Source organism: Martes martes (genome assembly GCF_963455335.1).
Source record: "Martes martes genome assembly, chromosome: 12".
NCBI classification, from domain to species: Eukaryota; Metazoa; Chordata; class Mammalia; order Carnivora; family Mustelidae; genus Martes; species Martes martes.
The window spans coordinates 990,262-1,016,580 of NC_137900.1; the positions used below are offsets into that span (position 1 = coordinate 990,262).

General features: G+C 51.7%; 1 protein-coding gene across 1 annotated transcript in view; it reads left to right on the forward strand.

The window, feature by feature from the left end:
- The window catches only part of ROR2 (receptor tyrosine kinase like orphan receptor 2), a gene marked incomplete at its 5' end in the record, with an annotated part of 165,198 nt that overhangs the window by 127,452 nt on the left and 11,427 nt on the right, over positions 1-26,319 (forward strand). Inside the window, 2 exons of the mRNA XM_080820455.1 lie at positions 9,988-10,275; positions 11,073-11,103. Coding sequence (XP_080676581.1) covers positions 9,988-10,275; positions 11,073-11,103 — 319 coding nt within the window. The remainder of the gene's footprint in view (positions 1-9,987; positions 10,276-11,072; positions 11,104-26,319) is intronic.

The following is a 26,319-nucleotide window of genomic DNA, read 5'->3' on the forward strand; positions in this document are numbered from 1 at the left end:
TGCGTTGGGCAGCCCCGGGTAGGACACACACAGCCCTCCAGGTGGCAGAAGAATGTTCTGTTTTATTCTGGGGAGCGACGTTCTCCACTGTGCCAGGTTCTGGCCTGGGGCACCGTGTCGCCAGATCGCGCTCTGAGACGATCGCCCTGGTGGCCTGGAGGGTGACGGAGGGGACTGTGGAAGGGGCAGCCGGAGAGAGCGAAGGGGAAGATAGGAGGGAGGTGAGGGGCCGGTGGGACGGAGGTGGGACTGGCTGAGGAGGCGTGGACTCAGCTGCAGCCTGCAGTGCTCCTTGGGGAACCGCGTTTACAGCAGCCCCCCCCCCCCCACCCAGGTGAGAGTGCAGGCCTCCAGGGGGCCCGGCCTGGGTCTGCAGGGGCAGGGGGACCGGGACGGGGGAGCACTGCCCAGATGCAGCTGTGCTTCCAGCAGTGTGGGGGGCAGAGGCGGCCGTGGGGTGGGAGGCCCCGCAGGTCCCCCGGAGGGAAGACGCCCTCGCGGACCGAGGCGCGGAAGTGCCTGTGGGGGAGCGATCACAGGACTTATTCCCACCCGGCCGCCGGCTCCAAATATGGAGAAGTCAGATTCTGTGCCTCGGGTGGTGTTCCGGGTCCTCCTTTTTGGTATTCGAGCAATTTCTCAAGCCCACAACTGCATACTTTGTAACGCCGTCTGCTTAGTTGGGATTCGATCGCCTCCGGTCTGTTTTGTTAACCCACATGTGATTGTGTGAAAACCGGGGCTGCTTCCTGTTTATGGCTCTGAGGCATTTGGAAGCCTTCCCTTCTCCAGAGCGCAGAAGCACCATCTGCATGGGTTCCCTGGTGAAGCAGGTGTATGTGTAGGTGTGTGCGTGTGCATGCGTGTGTGCATGTGTGTGCATGCGTCTCTCTGCACACATATGTGTGCGTGCATGTGTGTGTCTCTATGTGTCTGTGCCTGCATGTGTGTGTGTCTCTGTGTGCATGTGTGTCTGTGTGCTTGAATGTTTGCCTGCGTCTGTGTGCACATGTGTGCATGCACGTGTCTGTGTGTGTGCCCATGCGTGTGTGTGTGTGCACACTGTGACGGGACAGCATGCCTAAGTCGGAGGGACGGGGTCTCAGTGTGCGGTACCCACCCAGGAAGCAGTGGCAGGAGGCATAGGCTGTGTGGCAGGTGTGACCATCAGCATGAACCCCTGTTCCAGGTGACCGGACCTCAGCAACCCCTTGGGGACAGGAGCCCCGAGAATGGCTGTGGGGAGCCTCGGGGACCCCGGTCGTTCCCTTATGGCCCTGTTCTCTGGCTCCTTCATGTGATGTTACTTCTTTTTGGGTTATGGCTTTTGCACAAAAGGACACTCACTCTGCCCTTCCTCTCTGCTCCCCCGGCCTCCCTCTACACTCAGTGACAGAAGGAGTCGGCCTGGCCATGCCAGACTCGTTAATCCCCGTGCTTTTCTGTGCCACTCCAGGGAGCGTCCCTGCTTGGCCCTTCTGGCTTAAATCGTACAAAAGGGCCAGAACAGCTGGACGGACAGTAGGAGCCACTTCCTTACTCCAGTCGGCGTTCGTGGGGGCCTCCCCCACCCCCCATCTCTATAGAACCTCCGGCGGGTGAAGACGGCCGCTGGGCCGGTCCCTCGGAGAGAGAACTGTGGTGCATCCTCCGAGCGGACTCAGATCTGGGCGTGAGGTCCGAGTGTAGACGGCGTCTGTGCTCGGATCCCCTGCGCCACAGAGAGCGCTTCACGTATGTAGGGTCGGTGGCTGGTCCTGAGAGAGACAGATCCCCGAGCTAAAAGAGAATAAACACGACAGACACGGTGACTTACAGCTGAAAAGTTTGCCTGAAATTCCCGCCTGCCAGGGTCCCGTCCCCACAGGCCTGACGCCGGCCCGCAGGCTCCAGGGAAAGTGCCGCCTCGGCGCCGGTGGGTGTTGGCCAGGAGCCCGTCTGCCGTGCTGCGTGGACACACTGGTAAGATGGTGGCTGGTGTTCTGTCGCTCGCTGTTGCTGGCATGACGCTTACCAAAGCGTACCTTCGGCCTGGCAGCCGTTTGCTCTTGCGTTCCAAGGCTGTATTTTAAGTGCTTCTGTGACACGTCTTGGGTTTTGTAAAATCAGTACTTTGGAATGTTTGTGGGAAGTGGATCGCTTCTGAGAGCCCGAGGGCGGTGCTGCTGGGCGGGCGCAGCCAGGGCCTCTGCCGGCACACCCGGTGTGCTCCTGTCCCCAGGGGCACCCTAAATCACGGGGCAGACGTCCACGCCTTACTCACCAGGCCGCCCCTACCATCTGCAACATGTGGCGCTGTGCGCTGACCTCAGGTCCCCTTGGGCAGAGGGAACAGAAAAATCCGCGGAGCCCTGCGTCGGCGTGGCGACGAGGCCCCTTGCTCTGCTGCCCGAGCCTTGGGTTCCCGACTCCTGCAGGACGCGGGGATTGATGAGCGTGTGTGCTGGGCCGTTTCTGGGACTTCCGATGTGTGCGTGTGATGGTCTCCTGGAGTTTGCTGCAGGCGTGAGGGCTCCAAGCTGACGGGCGAAGTTGAGCGCTCACCCCCTGTTGCAGACACAGGGTCAAGGGCTCTGAGTTCAGTACCGCTCCCAGGGGTGGGGGGGGGCACTTACGGATCTGCCTCGCTCGTTCCCGCCACCAGGAGTCCACAGAGCCAGGTGGACCGTCCAGGACGTGGCCGGACTGCACAGCGTTGGGAGAGAACCGTGTGGAGGTGTCGTGGCCTGTCACATCGGCTCCTTCCTTCCTCCATCCCTGCCCTCTGCTGTAGCTTCCGAGGGCTCTCGTACCCAGGAACCGCAGACAGGGTGTCTTGAGCCACAGAAATCTGTCTCCTAGTTCTGGAGGCCAGACGTCCACCAGGCGCGCACTTCCCGGGCTCACGGCCGCGTCTCCGGCATCTCTGCCTCCGTCGTCACACGGTCTTCTCTGTGTGTCTGTGCTCAGATGTCCCTCTTCTGATAGGGGCGTGAGCCCTTGGACGAGGACCCACCCACGTGAACCTCCTCTTAATGCGATTACATCTGCCACGACCCTATTTCCAAATAAGGGCACATTCTCGGGTTCCGGGGATTAGGCCCCAACACGTCACTGGGGCCACTGTTCACCGCATGACAGGACGGACACCCTCCTCCGAGCGTGCAACCATTTGCACGCACTTTTCTCGGGACCTCACATTTCCTTTGCTCCTGTTTTCCCACGTTCTCTGGTGCCCGTCGTTGCTACTCTCGCACGCTTCTCTCCTGTCCCTGTGGCTCCTCTGCTCGTCTACCCCACCCCGCCGCCCCCATCTGCCGCCGGTTCTGCGCAGACCACTAGACAGCTCAGCGGGGACATCTGAGCCGGAGTGACCCACTGCCCCTGCCCCCGGCTGATTTATTGGCCCATAAATGCTTTCCCCAGAAAAGAGCCCTTTATGTGCTCCGGGGGGCTCTCTGGGTCTCCTCCTCACCTGCCCGGCCAGGCAGGTTGTCTATTCTATCTCCCCCCAGTCAAAGCCCTGCGGCCCTGTGACCCCTCGCGCGCACAGCTTTCCTTGTCTCCTTCCCAGACCCGTCAGCGTGGCCTGGGAAACAAGCGACTCCTCAGACACCTAGGTAATCCGACCAAGTCCGCGGACATGCGGGCAGTCAGCAGGGACTTTAAGAAAACAAACACACACAGCAATCACCGATCTGTCTGCGAGGCGGGCGTGGCGTCCCACAGTGCTGGGTTCTCCCGTTACCGCTGCCTTCGGTGTGTTTTCTTGCTTGGACTCGGCGCTGCTGTCCGGAGTGAGGGGTGAGCAGAGAGCTGGCCCGGGCAGCAGGGCCACGGCGTTCATTAGCGTCGTGTTAAAAGTCTCCGTGCTGTGCGGCAGGAGAGAAACGCTCTTGGCGATGACACGGGGAGACTTCCGTCCTCCCTCTCCCTCTGTGGGGCACCGGCTGACCTGTCAGCCAGGTCCTCAGTTGTCTGGGTTCGCCCCACTTGGGCTGTTCAGTCGTGTCTGGAGAAGTTTGGGGGCGCACCCAGAGGGAGCCTCGTGAGCTAGAAGAGAGCTTAGCAAAAGTTAGTACAAACCCCGTATTTTGCACAAAAGAGGAATGAAGCTGGGAGTTTAAACAGGTGCCTGTGAATGAAGCCGAGGGCCGAGGCAGCACCGAACTTCACCTTGAGAGAACTTTCTTTCTGGCTCTCATTACGGCCCCAGACAATTAACGGTGGCTACGGCAGTGGACCAAACTAACGTGGCCACCCTCCTACTTAAATTACATACAAATGCTCCATAAGCATTAGTAAAAGAGGTCACTGCTTAGATGAGCTTGCAGAGAGAGAGCAAGGAGGAGGAATGCCCAGGAGCCAAGAAGGGACAGGAGGCAGAATTGTGACAGCCTTGGGCAGGATCCCCTTGAGGTGGTCCCGCTCTCTCTGCAGCCTTGGAGAACGTCCTGCCGTTTCGTTTATCTGAGACAAAGAATTGTCTACTGCAGGTGTCACTGCTCATGACATGGGCTACCCGGCCATGAAAGATGGTGTCCCCATGGGGCTCTGGGTGTATGCACGGACTTCAGAGTAGAAGGAACACCAGGAAGTCATGGGCAGCTTGACAAAAGCTGGGGGTGGGCAGTGGGCTTCTGCAGGTGCGTCAGATTCTCCAGAGCAGCGATGCTGGAAGACCCCCCACCTGTTCCCCCGGCCCTGAGCGTAAATGCTCGTTAGAGAGAATACCCAGGAGGGGGAAAATGCTGGCTGAGATCACATGAATAAATAAATCCCTTCGTGTTACGATTTCACTCGGAATCGGGGGTATTACATTTCCTTCAATCGGAAGAAATAGGAATCGCAACAAAAATCAAATTCGCCTTTAGGGAAATGAAAGAATTTGCACTTCTTACTTCCTCAGTAAGGCCTCTGAATGATCACTCTGCTACAGAGGCTGTTCTGGGAGGCTCAGCTGCGGCAGGAGCCTTGGGTTTCAGGGTCAAACTGGAGGGAACCCGGGAGGTGCAGAGAGCTGAGTGTGGTAGGTGAGCCTCTGGCAACAAGCTGGGAGACCCAGGGACTGCAGCCCTCGCCCAAACCTTGGGCCAAAGGGGCAAGCACAGAAGCCGCTACCATGAGGAGTCACACTCGGACCCACACCTCAGGAAACCCAGTTTATGTGACAGGAAAGTTCTCGGGAATCCCAGGCCCTGGAAAACATGAAACGTGAAAAGTTGTCGCTGCCTGTTGCAGGAACCCAGTCCTGAAGGGGTTCCCGCAGGAAAACCAGCCCTACAGTGGAAAATTACAAAGCACAGTTGGAGAGGCTTGGGATGAGTGGTGAGCTAGTAAACAAGGAAGCCAGAAGGATTAAAGAGAAAGGAAGAAAAGGCAGTGGTGGGTTTGAAAACCAAACAGACCTTCTAGAAATAAAAAATTGTAGTCAGAGAACTGAGAAAATTGATGGGCAGGTCAAGGAGCAGAGGGTGCACAGCTGGAGAGTAAAAGAGACAGGAACTTAAAAGCAGTGAAGTGCACTGACGAACCCCAGACAGGAGGAAGTTCGGCATCTGCCTGGAAGATTCCAGAGGAGAGATAAAGGGGCTGTAGAAACAATGAGGGGCTGGAGGGGAATTTTACAGAATTGATGGAATTGGGAATGGTACTGAGACCCATTAAGGCTACATGCAAATAAGTCCACAGCTAGGGATACATGGGAATGGCAAAGACAGAGGGGAACTATGGAAAAGTAGCCTACGAGGGGAAAGGGCGGATAACCCACAAAGGAATAAGAACTAGCCTGACTTGCAGCAGTCAACACAGAAGCCCGGAGATGGCGGTGTAATCTCCAGTCTAGAATTCCATACCCAGCTAAACTGCAAGTGGGGAAGTCAGAGGTCACCCTCGGACCAAGACTGAGGGTGTTTACAGCCTCAATCCTTTACCTAAAGAGCAAATATGAATCAGGATGAGAAAACCCCTAAGTAACCTGCTCTTCCCTAAGGGAAACGTTTACAGGCCGATAAATCAGTAAGGGAAAAATGGAGAATAAGGAAATCCGGTAGAAAATAGGAAAGGAGGATTAAAATGAAATGAAGAATAAAATGCAAAATGAAAACATTAAAAATAAAATTTGCCAGTTAAAAAACTCATAGTTCACACATACAGACACATCAACTAACATGTTAAATTATTATATGTTGTTTAGAAGATTCATCTCTAAAATTTAATCATAAAAATGATTTCAAAAATTAAAAATAGTGTAAGACCAAAGTACCTTGAGGTAGCTACCTTAATGTCAGACAAGTTCTCTTTTAGACAGAAGCCTTACGCAGTGGTCTAAAGAGGGAAGTTTAGACACCCAGCAACGTAGTTTCCAATATGTAGACAGAACTTGACAAAATTACTAATAGTCATCTGACAAACACACCATCAGTGAACACAGGTGCCATTGAGAGTAAGAGATAAACCTTAAAAATCTGAAAAATTTGACAAGCTTAATCTAATGGGCATATAAATCCCTGCCCTGAGCAGTTAGAGAAATACATTTTTTAAAAGATTTATATTTATTAATTCATCAGAGAGAGTGAGAGAGCACTAGCTCGGAGAAGCAGACTTCCCCCTGAGCAGGGAGCCCTAAGTGGGGCTCAATCCCACGACCCGGAGATCATGACCTATGCCAAAGGCAGATGCTTAACCGACTGAGCAACCCAGGCGGCCCAAGAAAACACATTCTTACCAATAAAATGTCACTGGCCCCGTGACATCACTTCTGTACCCAGGTGGATCCTTTCCAGATATTTTTGTACATGTGCGAGATGACACATGTATAGAGGGGGTCATGGAACACGAGCAAAAATGTGGGTACAGCTGACTGCCCCTCAGTTGGGGAAAAGGTTAAGAAATCATGGTTGGTTTGTACTGTGAAACATGCAGTCATTAAGGTAAATGAACATCAACAAAGATAAATCCCAAGCTGACTTTGGGTGAAAAAAAGAAAAAAACTAGCAAAGAAGATCTTTCAGGGAAAATTTCTAAAAATGTAGAACAATAGAAATGTGCATCAGAATGGTGCATACCTGTTCTCAGGAGAGGGAGGAAGAGATAGGAAAGTGTGGATTTTCGTTGAATCCTAGAATGTTTAATTTATTAAAAAAGTGTTCTAAGTCAAATATGGTAAATGTTAGCATAAAATATCGATGTTGTGTGCACTGGTATCTATTATATTTCTGTTCGCATTTGTTGTGTGTTTGTACCATTTTGGTATTTAAAATTAAGTTGGGAAGAACTAACACTGAGCAAAATAATTAGGTAAAAGGATATTCGAGCAGTATGAACTTTTAAAGCAAATAGCCAGTGGCCACACTGTTGGCTATTTGAAGAAGATATCTGCATAGAAAATCCAAGACAGTCAGCTCAGAAGCTATTATAATTAATAAGATAGTTCAGTAAAGTGGCAAGATAAAATTATACATGGTGGACAGAATATTGCCCTTCCGAAGATGTCACAGGAACCTGGGAACATGTCACCTTTCATGGTGCAGGGACTTTGCAGATGGGAGTAAGTTAACGATTTTGAGATGGGAAATGATCCTGGATGATCCAGGTGGGCCTAGTGTCATCACAGAGGTCCTTACAAGAGGGAGGCAGAAGAGTCAGAGTCACTAGCTGGAGGCCTGGTGATGGAGACAGAGGTGAGTCTTGTCACTGGTCTTTGGAGGAACTGTCATTAGCGTGGAGATGAGAATTATAATTCACCTTGGGCCAAGAAGAGATCATTGTTATTGTAATGCGTCATTTGCTATTTTACATGACAATTTGATGACTATTTTATAAGCCCTACTGTGCGTTCGTGTGATGCAAACCTTGATGAAGCATTTGAATATTAAACAACTTGAAAGTGCTTCCTGTGAAACCCTCTGATTCAGTTGGGCTCTGGCCAGAACACAGTGAAGGGGTGAGTGTCCCCTCATCTGTGACGGGGATTATATCAGAGGAACCACTTCAAACGGTCAAGTCAGACTGGGTTTGTGTTCAGGGTCTGAGGGTCTAGGTTGGGAGCTGCAGGAACCAGGTCCCCCCAAGTTCAGTGAGCACTTGAGTTCATGAAGAGGGTACAGGCAGCACGTCACCCAATTGCTTCCAGGGGGATGTCATCGACGTGTCCCTCACATGACAGCTTTGTGTCCTCCACGAGAGTTCTCGTCCACAAGTGAATCCAGTGCACTGAGAAAAGGTTGGCTAGGAGAGAATCAGGGTCGAATCTAATGGTGTGGGTAATAATGATTAGTGCTAAGTAGAGACACTTCTCAGACAGCTGTCTCTCCACTCTCCCTTGTCAGGAAGAACCATCCTTCCCTCATAAAATCCACAGCCTCCCTTCCCCTCTGCCACTTCTTGTCACCCAACATCTGGGCCCATCACCCAGCCTGTGAAACGTACCTCAAGGGTCCCCTGGAAACGCTGTAGTTTCCCACCCAGTGAAGGCTAGCTAGCAGATACGCGCCGTCTTTCACTTCATTTCCTTAAAAAAGGATAGGAACCTACCAGAAATCAAGCCAGAAGATTCAGAGCGTGACTGTATTGGATGGTCATTTTCAGACTGCTCTCTTATCTTAGTTTTGTCTGAGGTGAGTTCATCTCCTCGTGGCTGATGGTCTTATCTAACCGTAGGGTTTGTGTGTGCTAGGGAAGTTTGGCATGTGTGTTTATCTTGACAGAATAACCTCCCAGCTCCTGACACACGTATATGCACATTCACACATGCATCACACACACTACAGATGCACACACAGCATACACACACACACACCACACCACAAATACACATTCCATGTCATACCCACATATCACACAGCACACACATGCATACACACTCACTACACCACACACACCACACAAACACATACACTCAACACACACACAGTACACACACCACATCACACACCACATATGTACACGCACACAAACACACACACAAACACGTCCCTCTCCTCTGCCATCTGTTTCACTTCCTCTTGTCCTCCATGGCCTATGTCACCTGCGGAGAGTCCCCAGCCCTGGTTGGATTGAGCCCCACAGTCCAGCCCCGCTGGCTCTGTGTTCCGGGTCCTTGCCGGCCCTGCTCTCCCCTGCCCTGTGGGGAGCCCCGCACAGCTTCTTCCCGCTCCTGCCCCATGTGCAGCCTTCAGCAGCACTCAGCCTTGACGTCCTTGTTCTGTGCAGGCCAAGGATTAGCTCATTTTTGAGGATGTGTCTGGTGACAAATTTTTCCTTCTTGAGGCTTGTACTTGGTGGTGCGACGGGAGGGAGGACAGCTCTTCTGAGCGCAAATTGCGTCATGAGTCAGTGAGATCAGATGAGGTCGGTGCTTGCAGAGAGCAGCCCAGTTGATCCTCACTTCGAGGTTCCACATTTCCAAGTTCCTGCCATCCAAAGTGTACCCGTAGCCCCTAAATCAGGCCTCACGGTGCCCTCGCGTGGTCACTCGCGGACCTGCCTGGAGCTGTGAATGCGTCTGATGCACGCATCACTCGCCGAGGCCCAACCAGGTGACTCCCGCTGGTGGCTCCAGCTCAGACTGTAAATAGGTGTCCATGTAGTCTCAGTTTTTTGCATTTTTTGGCTTTTTGTTGGTGATTTCACTTTTTGAAACCCCCTGCAGTGATGGTGCCGAAGTGTCTCACATTCTAAGCGCCAGAACACTGTGACGTGTCTTTCAGATAAGCTTCCTTCAGGCCGCGGTGTTGGCGGTGACCTCAGTGTCAGCGCATCAACAATACTTATTAATGAGGGGTCTTCAAACAGAAACACGGGTAAAATGAGGTTGTGCCATGACTGACGAAAATCCTGTCCGCACTTCCCCGGGAGCAGCAGTTGGCTCATTCAGTGTTCTCAGAACATTCTAGAACATGAGTACCGCCAGGGACGGGAATGGAGTGTGTTTATGGAGAGGTCACAGGAGCAGCGCCGTCCTGCGGCCCTCACCCAGCGTGGCTCTGTGACTGCTCTCCTCCGCAGGCTACTTTCTGAACTTCCTGGAGCCGGTGAACAACATCACCATAGTCCAAGGTCAGACGGCCATTCTGCACTGCAAGGTGGCCGGGAACCCCGCCCCCACGGTGCGGTGGCTGAAGAACGACGCGCCCGTGGTGCAGGAGCCCCGGCGGGTCATCGTCCGCAAGACGGAGTACGGTTCCCGGCTGCGGATCCAAGACCTGGACACGACGGACACGGGCTACTACCAGTGCGTGGCCACCAACGGCGTGAAGACCATCACCGCCACAGGCGTGCTGTTCGTGCGGCTCGGTGAGTCGGGGCCGCGGGCCGGCGGCTGGGAGGGAGCCCCGCTCCCGGCCCTGCCCCAAGACAACATGCCGTTGGACACTGACCACGCACAGGGCGACAGAAAGGAAATCAGACCGTTCCCCGAGGCCTCTCGCTGTACACAAGGTCCGGGCTTGACCTGATCCCCATTTACTAGTCGTAACAGAAAGTAGACACCGAGGCAGGGGTCTGGAAACCCGGTGGGCAGAAAATCACCCCAGACGCAAAGGGGAGCTTTGAGGTGGAGGGGGACCCACGGCCAGGCCGGCCACGCTCCGGGGGACAGGCGGCTGCTGTCCACAGAAAACGGGGCCCGGCCGAGAGGAAGGGCCAGCAGCAGAGCGCGGTGACGGTCCCCCACTTGCGCGCTCGTCACAGGGGCGATGGGGCGGGATGCGTCCTCTCTGACCCCTGTCGGGGGATGGTCCCCGCACGGCCTCAGCCCCGGCACACGGGCTCCAGACAGCTCGGGCCCCGGCTAGGAAACAGACCTTGTGAGTCAAGGTTAGATGAGGAGAGAGTGAGAACAGGCAGCAGAAACTCCAAAAATACCTCCGAACGTTTCTGCATAAACAGAGAGCGGGCCGCGCCCACATTCCACGGTTGTCTCCGTCCCGGGCGTATATTCTCGGGCAGCGGCAGAGCCCGGGCCCGAGGTCAGCTCACCGCAGATGGGCCCACTGGGCTCCGGCTGCTTCACCGTGGGCGGCACTGGAAGAAGGTTTGATTCCAAATCGTGAAGGATTAATAACCTGCCTTTTTTTTTGTTTCCTTTTTAGGTCCAACACACAGCCCAAATCATAACTTTCAGTAAGTATCTATTTCCCTCAAACCATTTTCTCATTCCCCGAGGGTTTCCGTTATGTAAGGATCCGGGATTGAAATGCGGCAACGATCTGTCTTGGCCGAGTTGGCTGGATGTTGGCTGGACTTCACACAAGGATGTGGCTCGGGGCTGGAACCCCGTTGGAGTTTCCGCGGCCTCGCATCGGGGAGAAACGTCGTGAGGCCAGTGGCTGCGGGATCGTGACCTCACGAGGCAGCTGGAAGGGGTGTGGGCATACGGGCCAGATGGCTGGGGACACCCGGGTCCTGGAGACAGGGAGGCGCTTCTCATGGAAATCCCGGCCCTGCTCACAACCACACCGCCAGCCGCGGGTCGATGACAGGTGTGGCCACGCGCCTCAGGGTGTCCCCCGGCGCAGGCGGGTGTCAGCCCCCCTTCAGAGGTGAGGACACGGAGGCTCAGAGCCTGGCTCGTGCGTCTTTACCGAGCTGTGGCTGGATGCTGGGAACCCAGGCGTCCTTCCCCGGTGTCTCATCTCTCCGTGTACCCGGCCGTGTGGGGACGTTCTCTTCCGGACCCTCCACGTTCTGTCACCCTGGACACGGGAACCACTCTCTTTGGGGTTGTGTTCGAGGTTAGTAGGGGCTCCTGGGCTCCCCCTTCTTGTCCCGTCAGATCAGAGAGCCATTGCTTCACCCCCAAATGTTGCAAACAGTGACACGGATGCTACGTGTGGGTTAACGTGGGCTCCTCCGTGGTCCCCCGGCTTCTCGGCAACACTGGCCCCTGGGGTGGGTGCGGGGACAGGGGCCCCTGGTAGCGTACGCCGGGTGCCATCTGCAGAAGGTAGATTTTGGAGACCATCCTGTGCTGAGCGGTCGCGTCAACATCAGTTGTGCGGCGAGCGAGGCAAGGAGAAGTGACGTCGGAGCCACAGCCGGGCGGCTTTGGAGAAGGCGTCCGTGACTTCAGAAGTGGCCCTGCCTCACTTTTCCGTACTTGGACGTCTTGTGTTTATGAATATTACATAACATAGACATATAAGGACAATGTAGTTTATTAGATAGGCAAATATCAATTCTATTTGCATATTTAAATTTCATATAAAAACTCAGCAATATTTTTGCATTAATTTTCTTCTGGTTTTTAATGAAGGATTAAAGCGGCACGTTGCCGTCCATTCTTCAGGCCGTTCCAGGAACGTGAACGTTTCCCCATCTTGTCCCCCCAGCCTGGGCCCCAGGACCGCCTCCACAGTCTCATGGGGGTGGTGGTGGGGGAGCTCTCTCGGGATTTACCCCTCCCTGGAGGGACACCCCATCCCACTGCCGTTGACTTTCTTACCTAAAAGCTATACTGGACTGATGAGCGGGCTGTCAGCCTATTTTAAATTTCCCTCACTTTCTCCCCATCTCTGTCCCTGGCGGAGCGTGTGATGTTCCCACGGTGATAAGAACCTCCCATCCCGCATCCGTTGTGGTCGCCCTGTGTGTGTCCCGAGACGGGTATTCGTTTATCTAGGGGACGTTCTGAAGATGCTCCTTTTTTTTTTTTTTTTTTAATTTATTTATTTGACAGAGATCGCAAGTAGGCAGAGAGGCAGGCAGAGAGAGAGGAGGAAGCAGGCTCCGCACTGAGCAGCGAGCCCCATGCGGGGCTTGATCCCAGGACCCTGAGGTCATGACCTGAGCCGAAGGCAGAGGCTTAACCCACTGAGCCACCCAGGCGCCCCAAGATGCTCCTTCTTACAAGCGATCCCGCCCCGGAGGTGTGCACGGGTTGCTTCCATGCCGTACAAGGACCCGATTGTCCTAAACTTGCAAGCTGACTGCCGAGTCTGTTCGTGTTTGCTGCTCTGAAGGAGGAAAACCTGTAGCGGCCACGTCGGCTGGCTGCCTTGTTCGCGACAGACGTTCCTTGACACTCGTTGTTCCTCTTGGTCGACTGTGTCTTCGCAGTCTTTGCCCACCGCCCTAACATTGTGCGTTGCTGAGTTTTAGTAATTATTTATCTCTGTTGATTATGCAGAAATTAAGATTTTTTGGTCGTCTAGCAGTAGTCACCGATAATTTTATGGTGTTCGTGTTGTGTCTTGTTAAAGAACACTCTCATTTTCTTGAAGAATTCTGGTGGTATTTCGATCGGAATGATAATGAATTTTAAGGTAAAGCTGGTGAAAATTAACATCTAACTTGAATTGTCCTGTCAAAGACCACTTTCTTCAAACTTTAAGGTACTCTTTTTTCCTCCTATATATATATATATTTTTAATGTATTTATTTGAGAGAGAGACAGCATGCCTGTGAGCAAGAGAGAGGGGAGAAGCAGGCCCCCCGCCGAGCAGGGAGACCGATGGTGGGACTGAATCCCAGGACCCTGAGATCATGACCTGAGCCGAAGGCAGAGGCTTCACCGACTGAGCCACCCAGGCGCCCCTCCTAACATTTTATTATGAAAGATTACAAGCATATGGAAAAGTAGAAAGAATGACAGTGAATATCCAATCCATATGCCCCCTGCCACTTCGGTTCCCGCTGCTGGCCTTATGGACTCTCTCTCCACCCATCAGTCCATCTGTTTTAGCCCACAACTAGTTACAAGTATTTGTGCCCCTGAACTTAAATGCTGCGGTGTGGACAAGAGTTCGGGATCTGTGTACTAGCCTTGCTGCTTCTTTGGAGTTAAAACACCGCACAGCGAAGTGCACAGATCTGACGTATCGCCTTAATAAGGTCCAGCAAGTGCAAAAACCTCTGCCATGCAAACCCCTGCCCAGGCACAGAACATTCCTGTCCTTCTAGAAAGTTCCATCATACAGCTTCTCGGGCAACCACGGTTCTCATTGCTTTTCTGCCACGGACTCATTTTATGTATTTTAGAACTTTCTGGAAATGAAATTCTGCAGCACGTAGCCACGCAAGACTGGCTTCTCTCACTTCATGTGAAGTGTTTGAGGTGCACGTGTGTTGCACCTGTGTTAGCAGGTCACTTCCTTATTGCTGGAGGTTGTCCCACTGTATGTCTACACCTGTTGGTCCATCCACTCTCCTGTTGATGACAGATGCCCAGGTAATTCGCCCCATTGATTCTTAGGAATAGGGCGCTGTGGATATTCTCGAGCACGTTTTGGTGGGCATATACTTTCATTTCTGTTCAGTAAATACTAGGAGTGATATCGTTGGCTCACAGAGTGTGTGTGCCGAGTTTTGTCAGAAACACCAGAAAAGGGGCGCCTGGGTGGCTCAGTGGGTTAAGCCTCTGCCTTCGGCTCAGGTCATGATCCCAGGGTCCTGGGATCGAGTCCCGCATCGGGCTCTCTGCTCAGCAGGGAGCCTGCTTCCTCCTCTCTCTCTGCCTGCCTCTCTGCCTGCTTGTGATCTCTGTCAAATAAATAAACCTTTAAAAAAAAAAAAAGATTGCTAAAAAAAAAAAAAAAAAAAGGAAAAGAAACACCAGAAAATACCAGACGTTCCTAAGGTGGTTGCGCCTCCTTGCACTGCCACCGGCAGAGAGGAGAGTTCTGGTCGCTGCATGAGTTCACTAGCTTTGGGTCTGGTTGGTGTTTTTAATTAAGTGGAGCCATTCTGGTGTGTGTGTAGTAGTTCCACCGATCTTTATGTCCGTCTAATTTCTTGAAAAAGTCATTCCTGTTAAGCATTTTAATTTTTCAAACAAATGCATTTAGGACTATAACATGTCCTCTGAATAATGCTTTGGCTGCATTTCTCCCCTTCCCTCCAGGCACATAGGCTTTTCTTGTGATTTTCTGATTCTTGTCACATTGTCATCAGTGATTCGGGGACATATTTTACTTTGGTGATTTGCTGCGATTTTCTCTGGGGCCAGTTAGATGTGGTCAGTTCTTGTGAGTCTTTCCTGTTGTTTCAAGAGATAAGCATGTTCCGGTGGTGGTCACACGTAGGTTGCTTCATATACTCGATCACACGTGTTAAGTGTGTTATTGAAGGTGTCTTTGTGGTTTTTGTCCACATAGGTTATAGATCTCTGAAAATACGTGAAAGTCATCTGTACTTATTCTGGATTTGTCAGTTCCTATCAATTTCCCTCCTTCCTTCCTTCCTTCCTTCCTTTTTTTTTTCCTAAATGCCTATAGGTTTGAGGCTGTACAGCTTTTATTTTGTTTTTAGTCCCTTTTAGTGCTTTTTGCTTTGAATTCAGTGCTGCCTGACAATAATATGGCTGCTCCTACCTCCTTTTTATTTTATTCATTCATTCATTCATTCACTTATTTAGTTAGTTAAAGATTTTACTTATTTATTTGGTAGAGAGAGAAGGCATGAGAAAGGGGAATGGCAGAGACAGAGGGAGTTGAACATATTTTGTTTGTTTAGTGACCATTGAATTGCCCGTTGGTGCAGTCTGTCCTCTTTATCTGCAGATTCTCTGGCTTCACATTTTCTTACTCGCTAAAATCTCATTGTAACTCCGAAGTCAGTAGTCAGGCGGTTTCGTTGTCACTCATGGTTGTAGGCAGAGCAGTGAAACATGTGTTGCCTGTGCGTTGCCTGTGCACACGTCCCACCCGAGGTCTGCGGTCTTACTTCAGCTGCCCCTTGGTAAACACGGTGTTTTCAGTCTGTTCTCATTTGGGGCTGCTTGTGAGTGATTTCGCTGTGCAGGGCGGCCCTGAGCTCCGCGCTGAGGTGCTCTCAAGAGTTCCTGAGCACCAGAAGGCTGTGACGGGCCCCACGGAGAAAACACGTGTGTTAGATAAGCTTCCTTCAGGCGTGAGTTACGGTGCTGTTGGCCCTCAGCTCGACGTTAATGAATCATCAACACACATTACAGAAGACGTCTTCAAACAGAAACACACATGGAACAAGGTTACGTATTGATAATGAAAATGTCATGACCACGGACTCGCAGAAAACCATCTCTGCCTTTCCCCTGGGAGCCATGGCTCCGTATTTGCTTATTCAGCATTTGCAACGCCTTCATAGGAAATAATTACTGCAAATAACCAGAATAGACTGTATTTTACCCATTTTTCATTGGATGATTTGTGTTTTTCCTACTGGTTTGCAAGAGTTTTAACCTATATTCTAGTTAGAACTTTTCTGTAGCTCTTACTCCATCTGGACTGACTTCTGTGCTGGTACAAGCTGGGGCTCTCCTGTCGTGTTTTCTCTACCGATGGCCTAGTCGTTGGCACCATCTAATGAATGGCGCCATCGGTAATCATTAAGTGTGACGTCACCTCTGTCAACGTGAGATTCCTGCACATGTGTGTCTGCTCTGAGCTCTCCAGTGTGTTCCTGCAGCGTCTGTCTCTGGAATATCATCACACCGTTCCGACAGCGTAGCTTTGCAATATGTCTTGGTGTCTGTAGAGAGATTTTCTCACTCTGCTGCTGTGGACTGGATTATGTCTCCCTCCACCCCCATCCCCCACTTCACACATTGAAGCCTTCACCCCCAGGGCCAAGTGACAGTATTAGAGGTACGGTCTTTAAGGAGGAGATTACAGTTAAATGGGGTCATAAGGGTGGGACCCTGATCCTGAAGGACTCATGTCCGTACAAGAAGAGGAAGACCCAGGAGATCTTTCTGTCCACAGCGTGCGGACACAGCAGGAGGGTGGCCGTCTGTACGCCAGAGCCGAACGGGCCGGCACTTGGATGCTGAGCCTCTCAGCCTCCAGAACTATGCAGAGTCAGGTAGACCCGTCGGGGCTATTTGTTACCGCAGGCTGGGCTGACTCATACATCCCCCTTATCACTCCACCATTGCTTTCAGATGTCTTGGCCATCCTGTTTTACTCTCCATCTGGATTTCTGTCGGTTTGTATTTTTCTTGGAACTGCGGAGTAGAAGTCCGATTTTTGCTGTCACTTTTCTCAGATACAACGGTGATTCTGTAGTTTTTCTCCTTTGAGAATATTAATGTTATGTTACGGAGTCGTGCTCCCAGCGTTGTGTGACGTTACGGCTCCGGCCTGAAGTGCGCTCGACCAGGGTGAGTTCTGCTCTGAGCGAGTTCCCGAACCATCTGCCACTTTGTGCTGGTGGACGACCTTCCGTAATCGGGTTACCTTGTGGTCTGACGCGCCCGAGCTGGATGCTGATTGTGTCTCCATAGACGAACCTCCCCTCCTTGTGGCATCTCTGGAAATTAACCAAAACCAAGACAGAAAGAGGGGAAATCAGTGGGCCAAAACCAGATTTGTCCACACGTTCTCCATTTTTGTCCCTGGAGTGTCCCCAGCTCGTCTCACCTGTGACTCCTCTCTTGGGACATCTCCTTAGGCTCCTCCTTGTTGGACCAGCCGTGGGCCTGTGCCTGCAAACGGGGAGCCGGCCTGTGAGCACCAGCGGAGCCTCGGCCGACCCCCGAGGGCCACGGGTCAGCGCTGTGAGTGGGAACGGCTGCGGCGACTGCCCTCCAGGCTCCCCGCCCCGGCGGCTGCCCTCACACGGCCACACCTGCACCCACGGGCAGGGCGTTGGATGCCAGTACGTGGGTGTCGAGCGAGGTGAAGGGATTTACTGCTTTTCCTTTCATGCTTTTGAAGGGAGGGTGAGGAGGGTGTGTACGTGGGGAACAGCGGCTTTAAGAGCAGCCGTGCCTCCGCAGACGTGGTTCAAAGACGGCATTACCGCGGCTCGCTCAGGCGGCAGCTCGGATGACGTGAGGGGATTAGCGGGAGGCCGCGCGTCCCGTGTTTCATCTACGGGCTCCATTCGCATCTGCCCTTTAAAACGTGGTTCGAGGGGCACCTGGGTGGCTCAGTGGGTTAAAGCCTCTGCCTTTGGCTCAGGTCATGATCCCAGGGTCCTGGGATCGAGCCCCGCATCGGGCTCTCTGCTCAGCGGGGAGCCTGCTTCCCCCTTTCTCTCTGTCTGCCTCTGCCTACTTGTGATCTCTGTCTGTCAAATAAATAAATTAAAAAAAAAAACAAACGTGGTTCGATTTCACGATGACAGACCCGTGCGTCCACCGTGGCGTAGCCTGGTGGCTTGGGCATGCGGTGGGGTGGGGCGAGGCAGGCGGGGTGACCCCCGAAACCTGCCCTGGTTCCTGCCTGGCTGTGCTGGGTCAACGCCACGGTCCCCGCGTGTGAGCACCCCCAGGAGCTTCAACAGATGCCGCTTACAGGGAGCGCATTGCTCTTTTGGATGGTTGTGAATTAGGTTCGTGATCGGCTTCTGGGAAATCGACAAATGGGGCCGCGTCCCAAGCCCTTTTCTTACTTGGCAAGGTGCGTGTGACTCCAAGGGTTTGGCCGCTCACCGCCCGTGCGCTCGCGGCCCTGGAAGCCCCGTTTCCCGGTCTGACTCTCTCCCCGTCTCCAGGCCCCCGGACTCCGCGGCACCGGGCCCCCCCGGGCGGATGACTCAGAGATGCCCCACAACTGGCGTGTCTAAACAGAACTCGGCGATCTGCTCCCTCCGGCTCCTTTCACAGCCGTTTTTGGGGAACTGTCATAACCGAGTTCAAGCTTTATCCTAATTACAGGAAAATAGCACTATTAAAAAAAAACACACTGAAACTGCCAACAAGCCAGTGATTAAAAATGACTTCAGGAGAAACCAAGCTGTCTCACCCTAGGAGACTGAACTGTCCCCGGCAAAGGCTGACACTGAGCATTTGATGTTTAAGCCACGAACGCCCCACCTGATCGAGCGGAGCTGGAGAGAGGGAGGAGCCAGCCCGGGTGTTTAAGATTACGTGATGCAGGCGGGAAGGGGCAAAGAGATCCTCGTGGGGAGCGTCGGGGAACACCCACGGCCTCCTTCGTTCACCGCACAGTGACACGCGGACGTGTCTGCGCGTTAGCAGGGGTGACGGTATCCGCGCGGGACGTGTGGTGACACATCCGGTGCCTCCGCTTGGTCCTTTTGTTTTCACCTGCGCCCACGCACTAGCTGTTATGCCCTAGTATTTAGGGATGAGAGCTTTTTACGCACAGACCGCCAAAGTCACCCAGGGCGATACTCACCTTCCAAGGTTTGCCCGGGAGGGACGAGCCCCGCTGCGCTCCACAGAGGAGAACCACACTTCCCTCCCGGTGAACTGTGAGCCCCGAGCCACCCTTGCTCTGCCTCCGGCCGCTGCGTATGACCCTGGCCTTGGAGACGGTTTCGGAGAGGGTCTGCTGACTTGGGTTTTGGGGCCGTGAATGCTGGTGTCGGGCGTGCTCCCCCGGACCCCGTCGACGCTTTTTGCCACGTCAAACACGACGTCCGCGTAACCGGATGCTGGGAGTATTTTATCTCGAATTAGAAATATGAAGCGTGTGTCTCGTTGTTGAAGAAAGCGTTCACTCACTTAACAGATGTGTGTTGAGGGTCAGCTGTGGGCCAGGCGCTGCTCGGGGGGCGGTGAGCGCCGCAGTGCACGAGACAGAAACGGGAGTTCGCGCGTGGGTGCTACGTCCTCGTGAAGCCTCTCGTGTCCGGCTTCTTCCCTGCGATGTAAGACCTGAGAGACTCTTCCCGGGTCTCCCCGCGTACCAGCCGCTGTTTCAGGAAGACGTGACAGTGAGTGTCCTTGCGTGCTGACGGGCATTTGGGTTTCCAGTTTGGGGCAGTTACAGATACGGCCGCTGGGAACGTTTGTGTGCGAGTATTTCCGTGAGCGTGTTTCCACGGCTCTGGACCGCGTCCCGGCCGCGGGGTGACCGGGTCCGGCGGTCGGGGCGTGCACACGCCGAAGAAGTGCCCAGCTCCTCCCCGGAGCGGCCTTTCCGTTTCCTGCTGCCGCCCGCGGTGTGAGAGTCCGGCCGCCCCACGTCCACGCCAGCGTGCGGGGTCGTCCGACTTGAGCCTTCCAGCACTTGTGTGGGGATGATTTGTGGTGGTTTGGTGTATAGTCTCTCCTCACCGAGAGCGGGACCGTGTTTTCAGGCTGCACTTTCGTGAACTGTCTCAGGCCTTTGCTCAGGTTTCCCACGGCGTGTGTCTCCCTGCGGGGTTGTAGGACTTCTTATATATTCTGTACACAATTCCTTTGCCAGAGAAAAAGTGACTGTGGTTTGCCTTTTTAGTTTCGTAATGCTGTCTTTCGGGGAGCAGCAGAATTTAAATTTATCTAAAGATCTGTTTATTTATTTGAGAGAGAAGGAGGGAGCAGGAGCAGGAGGGGCGGGGGGGGGGGGGGAAGCCGACTCCCTGACGAGCACGGAGCCCGACACGGGGCTGGATCCCAGGACCCTGAGATCGGACCCGCGAGGAAACCAAGAGCTGGCTGTTTAACCTTTGCGCCACCCAGACGCCCCAGGAAAATTTAATTTTAGTAAGTTAGTTTATCTTTTTTTTCTCTTATGCACTGTGTCTGAGAAATCTTTGCCTTTGCTTATCTCAGTAGAATAAGGACATTCTCCGGTGTTTTCTTCCATAAGGGCCATAATTTTAGCTTTTATGGTTAGGTCTGTGGTCCATCTCAAAATCAGTTTTTGTGTACGGTAGGAGCTATGGCTTTGAGTTTATTTTTTCCATACGAATATCCAGTTCTGGGGCGCCTGGGTCCCTCAGTCAGTTAAGTGTCTGTCTTCGGCTCGGGTCATGGTCTCAGGGTCCTGGGATCGAGCCCCACATCGGGCTTCCTGCTCATTGGGGGGTCTGCTTCTCCCTCTGTGCACACTCTCTCTCTCTCAAGTAAATAAATAAAATCCTTAAAACAAAAACAAAAAGCCTCCGAATATCCAGTCCTTCCAGCACCATTTTTGAAACCATTGTCGGGTCCCCCTCAGATGCCTCGTGTCTGCACTGAAAATCTCTTGACCATTGGTGAGGGTCTGTTTTGAGATTCTCCATCATGTCCTCGTATCCCAGCAGCACATTGTCTCCGACGTTGTAACGTGGTAAGTCTCGGAATCGGGTGGTTCCAGTTCACCCTCCTTCCTCCTCGTTCATGACGGTCCTGCTGTTCTGATTTGCATTTACATGTAAATTCTAGAGTTTGTCAGTTTCTACCGAAGTACGTACTGGGACGTTTTTAACTTTCCGTTTTGAAATAACTCCAAATGTACAGAAAAGTGACGAGAAAAGCAATTAGGAGTAATCTCTTATCTCTTTACGCGGGCTTGCCCACTGTGATCGTGTCCTCTTTGACTTGTCATTTTCCCATGCATGTTCGTACTTTTCCCCTTTCCTGAGCCGCCCGAGAACTGGCTGTGTTCCTTATGCCCCTTTTCCCTTTGTACTTCCGTGTTAGTCCCCAAGGTCGACCTGTTTCCTCAGCGAACCACAGCTTCAGATTCAGGGTGTCCTGTGACACGTGTCCTTCACTCTCCAGTTTCTCCACTTGTCCCAGGAGCGCTGTGTGGACCACTTCTCTGGGGACGGGATCCTCTCCACGTTGCTTTAGTGTCTTTAATCCGGAACAGGTCCTCAGCCTTTCGTGACGCTGGCATTTTTGGTCACCGGAGACGGTTATGGTACAGCGTGTCTCTGAAGTTGAATTTGGCTGATGTTTACGATGTTCACAATGAGAGGCCGCGTATGAATTTTATACTTGAAGGTCTTATAAGTGACGTGTCCTTCTCAGGGTTGTACGTCTGGAGACACGTGATGTCAGTCTGCCCCTTCCTGGTGCTGTGGATTTTGCTCACTTAGTCATTTTCTCGTTATATAGTTTTTTTGTTTTTTGGCTTTTTTTTCCGCCCCGTGATGTAAAGGAATTTGTGTGGAAATTGTGCTAGGATTTGACGGGTGATGTGCTTTGGGAGAATTGACTCCTTGAAACCATGGAATGGTCCGTCCTGTGAATGTGGTACGTATTTCTATTAATGTAGCTTCTTTTGTCTTTCTCTCTACAGTGTTTTGAAGATTTAAGTGGGGAGGTCTTGTACATTTTTTTTTTAAGGTTTTATTTATTTGACAGAGAGATCATCTGCCTCCGTGCCGAGGTCAGCTGGAACTGGTTAGGGCAGACAGGTTCGTCGTCTTCAGTGTCTGTGGGGAAATGTCCCTGATTTCACCGTTAAGTAACATGTTCCCTGTAGGCATCTGAGATGCCCTTGTTAGTAGAGTAGGAGAGATTTTCCGTTTGTTGAGAGTTTGGGTCACGAATGAGTGTTGAACTGTGTTGACCTTTTTTCCTTCTCAACGGAGAGGATGACACAGTGTCCCTCCTTGTCTCTGTTTTCAGTGACCAGTTTTTAAATGTTGAAATACCTTGTGTTCTTGATGAGCCCAGGGGTTTCACGGCCCATCTCTGTTGTCCTTTTTTTTTTCTTTTCAGCTTAACAGTATTCATTGTTTTTGCACCTCACCCAGTGCTCCATGCAATACGTGCCCTCCCTAATACCCACCACCTGGTTCCCCAACCTCCCACCCCCTGCCCCTTCAACACCCTCAGGCTGTTTTTCAGAGTCCACAGTCTCTCATGGTTCACCTCCCCTTCCAATTTCCCTCAACTCCCTTCTCTCCATCTCCCCATGTCCTCCATGTTATTTGTTATGTTCCACAAATAAGTGAAACCATATGATACTTGACTCTCTCTGCTTGACTTATTTCACTCAGCATCATCTCTTCTAGTCCTGTCCATGTTGCTACAAAAGTTGGGTATTTGTCCTTTCTGATGGAGGCATCATACTCCATAGTGTATATGGACCACATCTTCCTTATCCATTCATCCGTTGAAGGGCATCTTGGTTCTGTCCACAGTTTGGTGACCGTGGCCATGGCTGCTATGAACATTGGGGTACAGATGGCCCTTCTTTTCACTACATCTGTATCTTTGGGGTAAATACCCAGTAGTGCAATTGCAGGGTCATAGGGAAGCTCTATTTTTAATTTCTTGAGGAATCTCCACACTGTTCTCCAAAGTGGCTGCATCAACTTGCATTCCCACCAACAGTGTAAGAGGGTTCCCCTGTCTCCACATCCTCTCCAACACTTGTTGTTTCATGTCCTGGTACTTTTGGCCATTCTAACTGGTGTCAGGTGGTATCTCAATGTGGTTTTGATTTGAATCTCCCTGATGGCTAGTGATGATGAACATTTTTTCACATGTCTGATAGCCATTTGTATGTCTTCTTTGGAGAAGTGTCTGTTCATGTCTTCTGCCCATTTTTTTGATATGATTATCTGTTTTGTGTGTGTTGAGTTTGAGAAGTTCTTTGTCTTTTTGTCTTGTTGGGTCCAGTCTCTCCACTAGTGTTTTGTGAAGCGTGGTGCCCATTCGGTCCCGGGCACGTTTTTCTGTGATGTCCTTGGACGTGCTTGTGAGTCACTTGTGTCAGTGCATCTCGTAGATGATCTGGGTGGTATCTCTTATTCCTTTATATTCTGGAAGAGTTTATGTAAAATTACTGTTTCTTCATTAAATGTTTGACAGAATTCACCAGTTTCTATTATCTGGGGTTGGGGTTTTAATCATGGGAGGGTTTTTTATTACAACTTCAAATTCCTTAAGACACTTAAGGCTCTTCTGAGTTTTTATTTCTGGTTCCACTAATTTTAGTGTATTGTTTTTCAAGGAATTTGCCCGATTTTTCTAAGTTATTGGATCTACATTCAGATATTTGTGCATAACGTTTCCTATTATCTTTTAACATCTGTAGAGTTTTTGGTGATGTCCCTTTGCGTTTGTGATATTGGTTATGTGTGTTTCTCTTTCTTCTGTTTTTCTTTTTCAGTTTTTCTAGGTATAAGCAATTTTGTTCTTTTTTTTTTTTTTTCAAGAACTAACTTTTGGCTTTATTGATTTTTCTGTTTCTTTTGTATTGATTTCTGTTCTCATCATGAGTATTTTCTAGTTATTTCAGGTTTAATTTGACATTATTTTCCCAACTGTTTTCCTCACCCTAAAGGACTGACTGCATCAGAGCTCCTCTCCCATGCGCAGGTGACATTACAAGGAGCGTGGGCGTCTCTGATTTTCCAGGCGCAGTGGGCAAGCGGTGATGGGTGGCACACGCCCTGGGGCAGAGCCAATGTGTGCTTTTGGTGCGTTTGGTAGGCACCGGTTTTCGTTTAATCAGCAGCTGACTCCAGCTCACAGAGTGAGAAGGGAGGGGGTCGGGCTGTATTGTTAGCATGTGTGCTTGTCTAATTAAACTATATTTAAGGAATCCTTGACCCAAGGAAATAATGGCTAAGTGAGCTTGTGAGAAAGGGCGTCCAGCTCTTGTCGACACCACAGTCTCTTTGTTTTGGTTATTTATGGCTCCAGGTTCCTTTCTCTGAAAAAGAGAGCTCCTGCGGGTGCCCAGGAGGGAGAGAGCTGAGCAGCTGAAAGGGTGTTCTGCCGGACCCTTTGTCTCTGCCGTGACGAGTGTCCGGATTTTACGTTTGTGAGGGAGCCGGAATACGGGTTTTCACGTCCATTTGGTGGAGCTGGACACGACACAGGTTTTCCTGGGGGCCTGTCCAAACCACTGTAGGGCGGACTGACGAGTGCTGTCAGGCTTAGGGGCTGGTTACAGATTTGCTAGAAAACAGTGACTTAATTACAGTCCTAACGCACTTGTCCGTAACCTGCCCTGGGAGCCCCAAGCACCTCTCCTTTGCTCCAGCCACTGCCTGCTCTCATATATCTGCTGTGGCCCCTTCCCCTGTCTCCTTGGAGCATCCTGAGGGCTCTCTGAAAAGCAGGTACTCAGAACGCCTGATCTCGTCAGCTGAAGGCACAACTAACAGATTCACACAATAGAATGTGGCACAGACTCCAGCGGGCCCTGTGCGTGCCGTGCAAAGGCCCTGGGGAGGGAGTCGAACTGGGGGTCCCAGGGGGAGGGCTGTGCTTCGGTGAGGCTCTCCACCCAGCCCCTGTGTTTCGAAGTGTGGTCCGTGCCGTCTACTTCTCTGCCGTGGAATAAGAACATCTCCTTGTACAGCTTATTTGAGGGCCAGACTTTCGGGGATCCCCATTGTTTCCCTCCATTTCAAAGATTTCTCTCCTGTGACGCAGGAAAGCGGTTCCTGGACTGTCATCACTTTCACGAGTCTGGCTTGCAGACAACCGATGCTCGTGGGGTGCGCTGTGATGTTTCTGCCGTGGCTCACGGGTGGGATGAGACTTTCGTGGCCAGCGTTCTGTGTGCATTTGCTCACAGACGTGGACGTGTGCCCACCCGTGCGTATGCTTCATGTTTATGATCCATCTGTCACACTCCGTGGCGCCACGCCCCTTAACGATGCTGGATTTTTTTAAGTTAATAGATTTTATATTTTAGAGCCATTTGGGATTTCCAGAAAAATTGAACAGAAGTCCGGAGGGTTCTCACCGACTACCCCCCAGCACCCACAACTGCGGTTTCCCCTTAGTGTGGCGCGTTGGTTAGCACGGACGAGCCAGTGCCGGTACTTACGATTAGCTGAAGTCTGTACCCGCGAGCTTTCACTCTGGCTGCTGTCCCTGCTGGGACTTCGGGCAGCAGACTCTTGGACAACAGGGGGAATGGGACGCCGACCCCATGTGTGGCTGGAAATCTGTGTGTAACTTTTGGCTCCCCCAAAACTGAACTCCTAGCACCTTACCGATCACTTAGTCAGTTAACGCATATTTTGTGTGTTGTATGCGTTATGGATTGAATTCTTGCAATAAAGTCAGCTACAGAAAAGAAAATGCTATTAAGAAAATCATAAGGGACACAAAGTACATTTGTCATACTCTGTTGTGTTCACTGAAAACACGTTGCCCGTAAGTGGACTCACGAGGTTCAAACCTGTGCCGCTCCAGCGTCGGATCTAGAAAGACGCACCCGCCGTCACGGGTCACGGTATCCTACAGAGTCGGTTCCTGGCCCCGAAGTCCCTGTGCTTTGCCTGTGGTCCCGTGCACCACCCCTCCCCCAGCCCCTGGCCGCCACTGACCTTCCCCTGTCTCCATAGTTCTGCCTTTTCCGGAAGGTCCGGCAGCTGGACTCCTGTAGCACGCGGCCTCTCTGGATCGTGTTTCACTTAGTCCCACACATGTGAGCTTCCTCCGTCTTTTCATGGCTCCTTTGCGTTTGGTACTAAAAGCTCTTCCATCTGGACGGGCCGCGGTTTCTTTCCCCATCACCTGCTGGAGGACAGCTTGGTCGCTCCCAAGTTTGGGCAGGTTTTCGGGTGGTCCGGAGTTTCCGGCTCATTTACGTCGATACCAAGGAGCGAGACGATGAGATCATGATGACATTCCGTAGGGTGACTAACATAACGTGATGAAAAATAAAAATCCTTTTCAAAAAAAGATCTAGCTGGGTGTATTACTTGATGTGTATGTTACTAAAAATCAACCCAGTGAAATTTTAAGATCTTAAAAAAAAAAAAAAAATGTTGGATTTGAGG